Source organism: Neolamprologus brichardi, chromosome 7 (assembly GCF_056152115.1).
Source record: "Neolamprologus brichardi isolate AB-2024 chromosome 7, ASM5615211v1, whole genome shotgun sequence".
Classification (NCBI taxonomy): Eukaryota; Metazoa; Chordata; class Actinopteri; order Cichliformes; family Cichlidae; genus Neolamprologus; species Neolamprologus brichardi.
The window spans coordinates 952038-965223 of record NC_142110.1 but is presented as its reverse complement, the minus strand read 5'-3'; the positions used below and the strand labels follow the sequence as shown (position 1 = coordinate 965223).

Here is a 13186-nt window from a genome sequence, read left to right as displayed (position 1 = left end):
AGACGATGGAGCAGGAGGGGTCAGGTCCACGTCCCAAACACGCAGCTTTAACAGCCGATAGATTCTGATTTAAAGCCGTCATTTCCAATGAACTCGTGCTGCTCCACCCCAGGGCCAAAGCACGATCCGTGCACGCCCAGTATTTTTGTCGTGAGGAGCAGTTAACAAATCTTTGTGTGATTCAGAAAGAACTGATGTACTTTTAATGACTCACTGCCATCTGCCTTAACAGCTGAGCTGTAACTGTGATTACATGAGAGGATTTTGAACAACACCATCAGCGCTGCAGATACTTAACCAAAGTCACAGCACATATTGGTTGCTATTTAAAATGTGGACATTAACGTGGTTCGCTCTCGCGCTGTCCTTGCAGGTCTATTTAAAGGCCCCTATGATCCTGAACGGCGTGTGTGTGATCTGGAAAGGCTGGATCGACCTACAAAGGCTGGATGGGATGGGATATCTGGAATACGATGATGAAAGGGCACAGGTATCACCAGCTCTACTTTTTACTCAAATGTCTTTTCCTCGTCAGGAAACCAACTACGATCTTTCTTTGTTGTCGTTTGTGCTCGCAGCACGAGGACGCGCTGGCTCAGGCCGCGTTCGAAGAGGCTCGACGCAGGACGAGAGACTTTGAGGACAGAGAGCGATCGCACAGAGAGGATCTAGAGGTGAGAGACGAGGGATCGCCGACTATTTATCTTGAAATCTTTCTCAGTCTTGCAAAGCCGGTCCCAAATGACTCTGTTGTGGTGAACAAAACAAAAAAACCTCTCTGCAGTAGTTTCACTCATGCTGGCCTCTCAGTGATGCTACAGCAGCAGTGCAGTGAACACAAACTGCAGCTCTGGAGGTCGCAACAAAGCTTGACGTGTAAATATTTTTTACGGTGCATTTTAGTGTGAAAAAGAGAATTAAAAGGCAAAAAGGCTCATTTTTATGTTACAGACTGGCTTTGCAGGACTGCACAGAGCAAACAGCATCACCAGCACAGCTTGCTCGTAGTGCACTTTCTTGTTTGCAACTCTTAAAATAAATCGGCTCCCTGAAAATGATTTTGATCCTCTGCTGAATTTTCTCACAGATTCTTTCAGACGCTGAAAGTAGAAAAGCATCAAAGTGCATTAAAAGTAGAAAAGTATTAAGAGTGTAATATATATCTGCAGCATCGCTTTCCTTGCTTAGTGCTTGGGGTTGTGTGATGTGTGCTTGTGTTCTGTAGTTTGTTTTTAATTATTGTTCTTTTTCTTTAAAGATTATTTGTGTAGTTTGAACCGTAGGTTTAGTGCATGATCAGTTTGGCGGTAATCCTAATCTGATAATTGATCTGACTTGATATTCATGAACTATTGAATGACTACAGTTTTGTCAGGTTTCCCAAAAGCCTCAGAAGGGAAAGTAGTTTGCTCATTTTGTGCATTCCTTTGAGTTAAATTGATGCAAACTTGGCAAAACAAGGTGATGTGTTCATTTTAGCAGTTCAAATGTGACCTTTGACCTGCACGTAGACGGTATAAACTGTAGGTTTGAAATTTGAAAGTGTCCCAAATGCATTTCATTGCTTGAGACAAACTCACTTTCCCAGCAAGGCTTTGGGGAGATCAGTGGCATCCTTCCCAAGTTGACGCCCTCCGAATGAACCCAAATTGTTTATTTTTTAGGACCCTGTGGTTTCTAAAATCTGGGACTGATGACACACAGACAGCCAGCAGAAAAGAACAGGGTCTGTGTCCTTCATTTCTCACCATCTATCACACTGTCATGCACTAAACCACCTCGTGTGTGTGTGTGCATGTGTGTGTGTGTCCACAGTTTCATTTGTGTATTCTTGTTTTTGTCCATTAATGTCTGTGTGTGTCTCTCAGCACCTGCAGCATTTTCTATGTTTTTATTTCCACACCGTACGTGTGTGTGTGTGTGTTCATGTGCATGCTCTGCAATGAATTTTATTCCTATAATTTGACTGTGTTTGTTTGAATGGTGTGAGAGACTCGGTGAGCACATGTTTCAGAGCTAGTTTGCAGAGACTCGCAGCCGGCTCAGCTTTGTGCTCCTGCAGAAATGAAAGAAAAGAGGCTGAACGTCATCGTGTGAAACAGAAAGAAAGATTTGATCCAGGTTTTATGTGACTGAGCTCGTGGCTTCCCCGAGGCTGCGGCAGAAAAAGGAAACCTTGTGTCGCTCCCTAAATCAGTAGAAGCACCGTCACTAGCTCCTTTAACACGATGTATAAACGCGTTGGTTTCCATATTTAAAATGTTTTGGACACATCGGCACTCAGAGGATGGAAACGGCTCCACTGTACAGTAAAGTGATCGCACGTGAAGGTCATGTTACTAAAACGCACGTTTGAGACGGAGCACATGAGTACATTGTTGCTATTATTATCAATATATATTAATCATAACGTATAAAGCTTAGCTTCATACATATGGAGATCAAAACAATATAAATCAATAATAAAATGATAATAGCTCATGGCTATCTAAAAGCCCCACAGATGATTTTACATTTCAATTCTTGTTTCCAAAAGAATCTTTGTAGAGTTGCTATGAACAGCAGCCACAGCGCTGTGAGCTTTGTGTTGTTTTCTCTGGGTGTGCCTGACGAGTGTTGCTGAATAGCTGCACAGATTCAGCCTCTGCATTTCTGTGGTCTGAACTCCACCTCTCCATCTGTCTCTCTGTCTCTGTAACTCTCTGTGTCTCGTTAGCTGGTGATCGAGTTATCTCGCTGTCCTGTCTGAGCTTCAAAGGCAAAGTTAATTTCTTCTTCTCTCAGGCAGAAGAGAAAGAAAAAAACGAGCTGAGGCAAAATTCTCGTTTCTTTCCTTTTTTCAAAATAGAAATGGGAGTGAAATGTGATTGTTTCACCTGTACTGCAAAACACACACGATGATAAGAAGATCATTGTGTGTGTTTTGCAGTACAGTAGGTTAAGAAAATTATGTTCCAACTTTGGGTTGAGAAGTTTTCAAAACGTTGGTGTCTTTTTTCTCCTGTGAATGCTGATTGAATATAAAAGACCAGTCGTTTTGGCAGACACCACATTTTTCATCCAAACGCAGCGATATTCCAGTTACTCAAGGTCAAAGGGTGCCTGTCACAATGATGGATGTATAAGCAATACATGCAATACTGCATGCATACACACACGTGGTTTGTTTAGCTATCCCTGTGAGTACATTCATATAAATAATGCATCGGCTCGCCCTTTGCTGCTCCTGCACAAATAATAATATTTTACACCTGCACCGTCCAAACACTCAGCGCTGACCAGGGTTTTAATAGTTTTGCAATTTTCATTAGTTTTTATTTTTATTTAGTTTTGACTTCAGATTTTCAATTTTATATCAGTTTTAATTAGTTTTTACCAATTGTTTGCTAGTTTAGTTTAGTTTTTATTTTTTTGAAAATCCTTAGTTTCAGTTTAGTTTTGATTAGTTTCAGTTATAGTTTTAGTTGTGTTTGCAATAATTAAGTGTAACAAAATCCCAGTTTCATCATATCAGTCATTCTGCTCATCCTTGGGTATGTTGCTATTCCAGCTACCATACTGCACCCTGGACAGGTCGCCTGTCTGTCGCAGGGCTAACACGCAGAGACAGACAACTCACATTCCCACCTATGGGTTCTTTAAATAAATAAATAAAGGCAGATGAACAACCATTGATACCAGGCAACTATAAAATGTATATCTTGGCCCCAATGAGACTATTAACTCTCGCAGCACCGGGTGTTCGTAATTTTGGTTCAAGTGAATTGATAAACTTTTTGAAGGTAATTGACTCACACAGTTGTGTAGATATCCCCGTACTGTTGTCTCGGGATGCATCACGCTGCCTTGCCTGGGGTTAGCTTCTGTTTTCTGGGGATGAGGGTTGAGTGTGCTCCCTTACCTTCTCAAGCTAAGCTAGGTTAGCCTTCTTGTGTGAGCTTTTCAAGTGCACTTTAAGGTTTGTGGGATTTTTTCCCTTTAGAAATGTCCCTCATAATTTGTCTGTTTCCACTACAAGACACTTGCTTTATCCAAAACACAGTCATATTCAAAGTAATCCCAAACTGGACTCTGGCTCCCGACTTTTCCTGACATGATTCTGCGCGTGGACGGAGCAGCGACACAGACGACTCGACTAACGTGCTGCCACCTGCTGGCATAATGAGACACAGCAAGAAAAAAACCTGGAAACTAAACTTCATTTTCACCCTTGACTCTTGTATGACACGCACACATCAATGAAAACTAAACACATTTTTGCTATAAATTCAGTTAATTTTAGTTAGTTTTCCTTTTTTGTTTTTATTTTTATTTCCGTTAACGAAAATGTTTTTTCACTTCTAGTTTTTGTTATTTCGTTAGTTTTCGTTAACGATAATAACCTTGGTGCTGACGTCTGTTTGAGTGAATCGATCGGAGCTCTGACACTTTGGATGTACTGGACGTTCTAATTGAACAGTGGGAATCAGGATCCTGTGAAATCCTGATGCACGCTGATCCATCTCCCAGTCCGGTTACATTACGTGATAAAATGAGCTAATGTACAGCAGACTAATGGGACGAGAGCAGGAACGCCACAGAAACAAACATCCGGTTTTCTTTTGTGCACAAATGTGATTTTCCAAAATATAAACGCGCTGCCAAAAAGCCCTCGCTTAGCTGATGCTGTCAGTCCAGGTGGTTGTGTGTTTGTGTTTGTGTTCACTGATAAGAGGGACAGTTATTCTGCTGTTGTTGATCAGTTCAAACAGAATTTAGTTTCAAAAGCAGAGTGAATCGAGAGAGGCTGCCTTCGAGCACACGCCAACCAAAAGCCTCTTTATGCACTCGGCCTGTTTAGGCGGGTGAGTGTTAGCAAAAACCTAAACATGCGATCATGCACATGAGCACATCTGTTGCACCGGCCTCAGTGAAAGCCTCTGTTCTCACTTTAAGGCAAACCTACACCCGACGTGTGAAAATGTGACGGCTGGCCGAGGGTCCGCTTCGCTACGATGTCCTCACGTCAGCGGTTTAAACTCAATCGGGTCCTCACTAGGATAGCGAGACAAGCGCATTCACACACAGCCACACGTGCACGCCAAGAGCAGAGAGATTCGGTGGTGAATGATGAGCTGCCACTAAAAGCATTAATATATCATTAGTATTGATTGCCATCAGACCCCCTGCTTTGACTTACACACACACACATACTGTACAGGCACACGTGCACAAACTCGCAGATACAGCACATTTGCTCCAAGTTTATCAAGACACACACACACAAACACGCACGTGTGCACGCTTGACACACTATTGAGTTGTGGTTAAGCAGCCTATAGTGGTACAGAAGGCTCGCATCTTTACGTGGATCGATACAGAGAGCTCTTCTGGCCTCGTGATTACTGAGGACCACTCCCTTCTGCAGAGAAACACTCGCTCAAGCTCTCGCCGTCTGATTACAATCTTGCTTGTTTCCTGAGATTTTGGATAAACGAAGGTGTGTTTAGTCACATAATTAACTGCTACGTGCTGTTAATGTTGGAGCAAACAGTTTGTTTTTTATTTTTCCATTTGACCACTGAGAACACAGAGCAGCAACATGTCCTCAGCCGAATAATATGACAACACATTTCAAAAGTTCTACGATTAGCAGTCTTCTTCCTCATCACACACACGTAAACAAGCATCACGTCGTTCCCGGTGCTCCTCGTTTTGTGATCTGATAATTGTCCAAGATCCCAGAGCAGATTCAGTGAGAGCATTTCTGAAAATGACCTTTGCTTCATAGCAGTAACTATGATTGTAACTGGTTTTTAACTACCAACAAGCAGGCACTGGAAACAAGTTGCATCACAACTCTGTAAGTAAACAGCTGGCCAAGTAAACACAAATAGTTACATTATGTGCTCCGTTGTTAATTATTATTCTTAATGTTTTACAACAACAAACACGAGTCATGATGGTTTATCTGTAATAGCGATCGAGTTCAACCCAAACTTTTTGCCTCAGTATCCCAGTTTTCTTTGGGTTTCTCCGATTAGCGACAGAATAATCCAATATGACATTTTCTGGGGAGTACGTACGCACATGGCACAGATGGTGCTGTGTGATCAATTAACTCAGCTTTGATTCAAGTCAGTCTAAACGAGCCACACATTAATATTTGATGGCAGCAGCGCTGATAGAACAACAGAAAGCTTTCCAGAGGAGACTGACAGGGCCTGGAGTCAGTCTGGCTAAGAGGAGTTAAAATGGTAGCATGACATAGTGTGTGTGTGTGTGTGTGTGTGTGTGTGTGTGTGTGTGTGTGCGTGTGTGTGTGTGTGTGTGTGTGTGTGTGTGCATGTGACTGCGTGTATGTTGCTATTATCGTGAGTCACTGAGATGACACAAACTACATTCCACTTGAACTAAGCAACCCCTTTACTATCTCTGTCTGCATTTCTGTCTGCTCTGCTCTCTGCTTCACCTCTCCCCCTTCTTGCTCTCAGTTGACCCCTGCTAAACCCCCCAGCTATCACTTCAATGTAAACCTACAACCACAGGTTTTTTTGTTTTACACCAAGAGACCATGCTACGGCGCAACAAGGTGACATATTTCTAAAGGCCTCGTCTCTCGTTTCTGCTGGTGACCCAATAATCTGTTTTGTTAGTGTGTTTGTCTGCGTCAGCCAGTTTATCTCTCTGCCTGCCTGTCTGCCAGTTACCTCAACTAAAATATCAACATCGGTAAAGTGCATAAACAGCAGCACAGTCTGCTGTAATGAAGCTCTCTGAGTACCTCTAGTGGCAGTTTGGGGTATTGCAACTTTCTTTTGTAATTCTGTGTAGAGTCTTTTCAACATAGAAATCAGACTCTGTGTAAAGATTCTTACCTCAGGTGAAGCTGGGCATGTTTGCTGTAGCCATGGTGCTGGGGGCGGGTCAGAGGTGGCCATATTTGGACGAGAGAGGCTGAGTTATCAGATAATGTTAGCGAGCTGCAATCATAGACTGTATGGGTCCAGTATGCAGACACACGCTTTGTAATTAGTGCTGCATAAAACACTATTATAAGTTAATTGGAGCCTCTGGCATGTCACTGCATTAGATCAGCGGCCTCCAACCCCCGGGCCTCGGACCGGTACCGGGCCACGAGAGTTGAGGCTCAGATGTGAAATGTATAGTTTTCAGGGTTTTCAGCGTTATTTTGTTATCGTTTTTATCTCGGTTTTCCTGGGTCTTTTCATGTGTGTTATGAATAAATCTTCTTTTTTTCGGTACCGGTACTAGTTTTATTTTGTTGTATTTATCCGCGACACCATAAAGGCCGGTCCATGAAAATATTGTCGGGCATAAACCGGTCCGTGGCGCAAAAAAGGTTGGAGACCGCTGCATTAGATGATTGCATAAATCACCAACAACACAAATGTTTACTGAGACGTCTCTGTGACTGGGATTTGCAGCGATGAAGGTGAACTCCTAACGTTAAGCCTTAATTAAGTGTTAAAGAAGATTTATAAAGAAAACTTTGCTCTCGCAGTGGTTGTAGTGAAAGGCTGTAAATATGTTTACTTCTGTTTTAATCTGGGAGTCTGTGGGCATTGGCATTATTTTGAAGTTCGCCCCAGACTGGAGAAATCTTTACATTTGTTAACATGTGAAAATCTGTACTTAATTTATTGTCTTTTTTCTCTCTCATCCCTTCCTTGCCATCTCTTTCCTCCTGTCGTCTTGACATGCTCTTCTCTTCCCCCCTCTTCCATCCTTTTATCCCTCTCTCTCACCAGTCCAGACGACAGCAGGACCCCAGCCCTGGCTCAAACATGGCCAACGCTGACATGGAACACAAGATGCGCTGAGGAGGAGGAAGTTATGCAAGGAGGAAGAGTCGAGAACCCGTGCCGGCTGTCCATTCACTTTCAATGCAATCAACTGAAAAAGAGTTGAATGAAACTGCAGTTGTAGATCAGTTGTTTCTAACGATGACGGCTTCGCGTGATCATTTCTACATGCGACTCGTTTTGTGGTTTTCAATATTTGAATGTAGATGAAAATTGATTGAATTGAAAGTGAATAAAAACCCTCGAAAAAAGGGCCGAGGACACAAAGGACCTGGGCAAAAAGTAGTTATATGAATATTTAAATGTTGAACACGAGCAGTTAATGTTACAGGATATTGTAGATGTGACACAGATGTCATTCAGATTTAAAAGCTTTAATATTTTTTGTCCAGGTCTGAAAGAAAAGCGATGGATAGGGCTAGTTTTGCATACCAAAATGTATTTTCTATTACTATTACTGTTAAAATAGAGCAAGAGTGGTTGTCAGAGGGCTTTAATGTCATTACGGGGGAGGGAGGGCAGAAGCTGAAGGAAGCAGTTAAAGAGTTTGTTGTGGCCTGAGGTCACAGCTTACCAGCATCAAAGGTGTTGGAAAACATTTAAATAATTAAAAAAAAGGTTTCTGCATTGTTCAGTGTTGTGCAACACTTAATATTTGTTAGCATGCCCTTGTTTACCCCGACTATCCCTAGCTCACGTCCTAAAGCCTGCTGTTTTCTGAGACCAAAGTTCACTTTGCTGGAAAGGGGAGGGAGGGGGGCGGCAGGGTGGGAATAAAAGAAGAGGGAAACTTTTTTTTTTTAAAGATAATTTTGCCAGGCTCTAGGGTTTAACAGCATTTGCTGTACTGTAATGTTAATTATCTATGAAAACATCACTATCATAAGATACCTGTGATGGTGAAATAACAGGTAGCAACAATCTGAAGGTAAGACAACAACAAATGTGCTACAGTATCAGTGGCTCGGGAAGCAACTGGGAAAACTGTGTTTTTCTGGAGAGGGTTGGTCAGTCCGTGTCTTTTGTCTTCCAAGGGTTTGATTGATGGTGATACAATCAGTCTTGGTCTTTCTTTAGATGCATGAAACCAAACACAGGCCTGCCTATGCTCGTTGTTGTTCCCCACGTGGCCCGTCTATCATCAGAGCAATCGTTAGTGATTCAAAACTATGTCATCATAGTGCTCATCCCAGCAGGAGCACACCCGGAAAGACACAAAGGATCTGTGTCCTTATAGGACTTTTCAGATTTTCAAACCAAATGTCGCCCGTATGAACGATTTTTTAAAAAAGGGGTCGCCGTCTAATGAATCAGATGTATCTCTGAAATCTGGGATTTTTTCTTCTTCTATTGGTTCATAAAAGTTGATGATGATGATAAAAGATATATTATATATATTGGAGACATGTGGTTTTCCTCAGTGAGCATCTGTCTGATCCATAACAGTTATATAACCCATCCATCCAGATCTGTCACCCAGAGATTCCTCATCAGAAAAGGACAATGAAACCTAAATGCAGTCTAGCATCCCGTGTCCTGTTACAGCGTGACGATGTTTTTTGTTTGTTTTGTTATCGTTTTTGTTTGTGTGAAAGTCATGATGTTTACTTTTTATATTACTTCTCACTTCTGTATATGTACTCGCTTTTGTTCAGCTTTCAGCTTTCTTATGAAGCAGCAGCGGCTGCTGTAGGCTTTTCCAGAAATTTGGGATGTTTGAGGACTTTGATGGATTTATTTTCCACATGTTCTTTTATTAATGTTATTATTTTTATTGCATTTGTTGTTATTTTATTTTAGTTTTTTTTTTTTAAATCCACTTCCTGGGTTAAATACATTGACTGTGGATTAACTTATGTCCTGTTACCAGGCAACATATTTTTTTATTTTTTGTAGCTGAAAGTTTATTTCAGTTTCCAATGTATTTTAAATTTAGTACAGTCAACGGTTTCATTATAATTATTATAACCAAGAAAACTCTTTGTTCCTGCCTTTCTTTCTTCTCATTGTTAGCAGTTGTGTCGAGATTGACATAAAATTAGAAAACTCTTGTTTTTGTACATTTAAAGCCACGTTTGTAACATTTTACATGATGTTTTGAAGTAATGTTGTTGCTAAGAAATGATAGTTTAAATTAAAATAAAAAGAACAAAAATTTAAACTCAAACAACGAAAAGAGACTTGATGAAGTCGTACGTTATTTTTAAGTTAAGGCCTCGGGATCTTAAAATGATGAAGGACTTGTTTTTAATCAAAACTTCACAGAGAGTCCATCCTCTGTTTCCCCCTTGCTTCAGGTAAAACAAAAAACTACATTCTGGTTTTCAGATATACATGAAAGGATTTAATAACGTTAACCTAAGGTTTTTTTGTCTTCCCCCCCCCATTGGAGAATATTGAGAGCACAGAGAAATGCTTACCTTAGTCTCCTCATACCCTCCAAAGTCAGCTGGCCTTGTGACTCAGTGCTTAATAAGTTCAGGAACGTGGAAAATATATGATCTGTCTGAGGTTACCTTCAGTGGGATAAGTGGTGGATTATGTTGTCTGGGTTTAGCTCAGTGTTATGTTGAAAAGTTGAGACATAGCAATCAGATGCCACTGAAGACTTTGAATAGGCTGAGTGGACGAAGGGACAGAGTGAGGTAATTGAATGTGCATATAAGGCAGGTTGTACCATAAGATGGGGTTAAAGTGATGCTGGTTTGAAGTGTTCATACTTTTACATGAATGCTAGCTGAGGTTTTAATGGGGCTGCAGCCAGTCTTGAAAATTTCAGGATTCAGGAATTTGATTTCATTCAGTGTGAGCGATGGTAAAAATGGCATTTTCATCATTTTTTGATGGAAATTGAGCATTAATGAACCGGTACCGCACAATGAAGGGGTAAGAAGTAGGTGTTAAAAGCAGAATGGTATGAGGCATTTTCAACTAGGTTGTGTTTTTGTAAATTGATGCATGTGTACCAAATTTGGATAAAGCATTCTGTGATAAATGTGGGATTTCTTCCACATGGTCAAATCTGAAATTATATATCTGTGGATTTTAACAGTGTCCTCAGGTAAAGAAAAATTAGCCAGATAAAGACTGGACCTTCATAACCAAGTCAAAGATTTAGGTTGTATTTAGTGAACCCTCATCAAATTATAACCACGCCTCAGGTGGAGTCCATCCCTCAGTTTTCTTAATGCAGGCATTAAGGCAAACCATAAAACATTTTTTCTTCTTCTTCTTTTTTTACCTAAACTGTTTATGTTCTTAGGTGTTTAACTTATTTATACTTACAACAGCTCTGTGATATTTAACAGCTTGGGCATACTTTCAGTTTCTCCTGCCTGCTTGTGGTCTATGTTTCCCTCTCTTTTAGGGTTGAGCTTGTCCTCCCAAAGAAAGTATGAGATACTCAATTTAAAATGTTGGATGTTTTTCAGAATAAACCTGTATTAATTCTTTGATTTGTTTATGTCTTTTTTTCAAACTAAATATAGCAGTTGAATGTCTTTGAATCACTAAAACTGGCATGTCAGTTTTTCCCTAGACTATATATGTATATCCAATTCAAGTCAATTTTATTTACACAGCGCCAAATCATAACAGCAGTCAAGGCACTAAGGTAGACCCTACAATAATACAGACAGAGAAGTACCCAACAATCACATGACCCCCTATGAACAAGCACTTTGGCGACAGTGGGAAGGAAAAACTCCCTTTTAACAGGAAGAAACCTCCAACAGAACCAGGCTCAGGAAGGGGCGGAGCCATCTGCTGTGATTGGTTGGGTCCATCAGATTGTTTTCAGCATAGCTCTGCTCTCCTTTACCATGAGCAGATTACCTTGTAAACTAAACTAAAGTAGGACCTTTTCACTCCACACATTTTAACTTAGCACAGTGCAAAAACACAGTTATTACTAATAATATTAATAATATCCCAATTAGCCAAGACAGCATAAAAGGAATTACAGAGTTTGACCTTAAATTAGTTTTGTGACAAGTTGTGCAGCTTTTTTGCATTTATTCTTTTTGAAACAAAATGTTGGAAACTTTGATTAAAAAAGGGCTCTACTGTGTGGATCCCCTAGAACATCTTCCTGGTTGGACATCGCTGGAACACCTCACCCAGGAGGCATCTTAGTAAGATGCCTAAACCACTTCAGCTGGCTCCCTTCAATGAGGAGAAGTTACAGCTCTACACTGTGCCCCTCCTGAGTTACTGAAGCCTTTTTTCCATTAGTACCTGCTCCGATCGGCTTAATGCGACTCGAGGCGGTCAGACTCGGCATGACCTGTTTTCCATTACACTAATGTCTGTGGGGCCGTTTTGAATTTCTTGAAGGAGAAAAAAATCCATAGAAAAACAAAAAATGTCTTCGTAATTTTCTGCCAGTACATTTTGGGTTTTTTTACGGAAGTTTGACGGAGTTTTCTGTAAATGATAAAACAGAAAATTCTGTAGGTTTACAGTATACTCTCTGTACTATTTACGGACATTTCCTTCAGCTATAAAACAGAAAATTCGGTTCACAGTATATTTTCTGTATCATTAACTGATATTTTCCGTTAATAGAAAAATTTCTGTTTATATTACTGTTTCATAGCACTTCTTTTCAGTGTAACTCATTAAATATGTTTTTTTATATCCTTACACGTACATTTTTATGCAATTACAACCAAGTGCACCATGTGCTCAAAAATTCATAAATGTAAACTTTTTAAATTAATCTGTGCTTAGTACACAACAACATTGGTACAATTAATGTTAGATACTCAAAAACTATACTAAGATAAAACAATAGAATCCATCTCGTCATAAAACAACTAAACAGCTGATACATGAACAAAGTAACTCACAAGCTTTCAAATTTGAGCATTTTTATTTCCTTGAAATCTGTTTGCCCTCATGTAAATGTGTTTACATACATTCATTCAGCTTTGGATTACTTAATATATTATCATGCTGTTTACAACTACATGAATGTACTCAGCATTTTCAGTTCACTTGGAAAACCAGTCAAGTAGGTACTAAAGAAGTAACTGGTACCAGGTACTGTCACCTAATGGAAAATCCTAAAAACCATGTCGAGCCGTGCCGAGCCAACCTGAGTAGGTACTAATGGAAAAAGGCTATAAACTACTCACCCTGTCTCTAAGGGAGAGATCAGCAACACTTTAAAAAAAAGCTAATTTTTCATTCTTTTAATCACTACCCAAATTCTATAACCATAGATGAGACTAGAAACATGGATCAATTGGTAAATTGGCACCGCAGGGTCCCAATCCATCTGCCAATTTCCCGCTGCCCCTCACCTCATTTGTGAACGAGATCCCTCCACTTGGGGCATTCTGCCCTTTTCCAGCTGAGAACCATGGCCTCAGACCTAG

At 40.5% G+C, this 13186-nt stretch overlaps 1 protein-coding gene across 4 annotated transcripts in view; it reads left to right on the top strand.

Annotated features, from left to right (window-relative positions):
• cbfb (core-binding factor subunit beta) overlaps positions 1–11260 on the top strand; it is a 32037-nt gene extending 20777 nt beyond the window's left edge. Inside the window, exons 4-7 of one of the 4 annotated variants that reach the window (XM_087842769.1) lie at positions 374–490; positions 579–674; positions 1665–1726; positions 7757–11260. In XM_087842769.1, the coding sequence (XP_087698895.1) occupies positions 374–490; positions 579–674; positions 1665–1694 (243 nt within the window). In that variant the 3' untranslated portion in view covers positions 1695–1726; positions 7757–11260. Of the gene's footprint in view, positions 1–373; positions 491–578; positions 675–1664; positions 1727–7751 lie in introns of all 4 variants that reach the window. The other 3 variants (XM_087842768.1, XM_087842767.1, XM_087842766.1) reach the window with 3 other exon arrangements.
• Positions 11261–13186: the final 1926 nt, after the last annotated feature.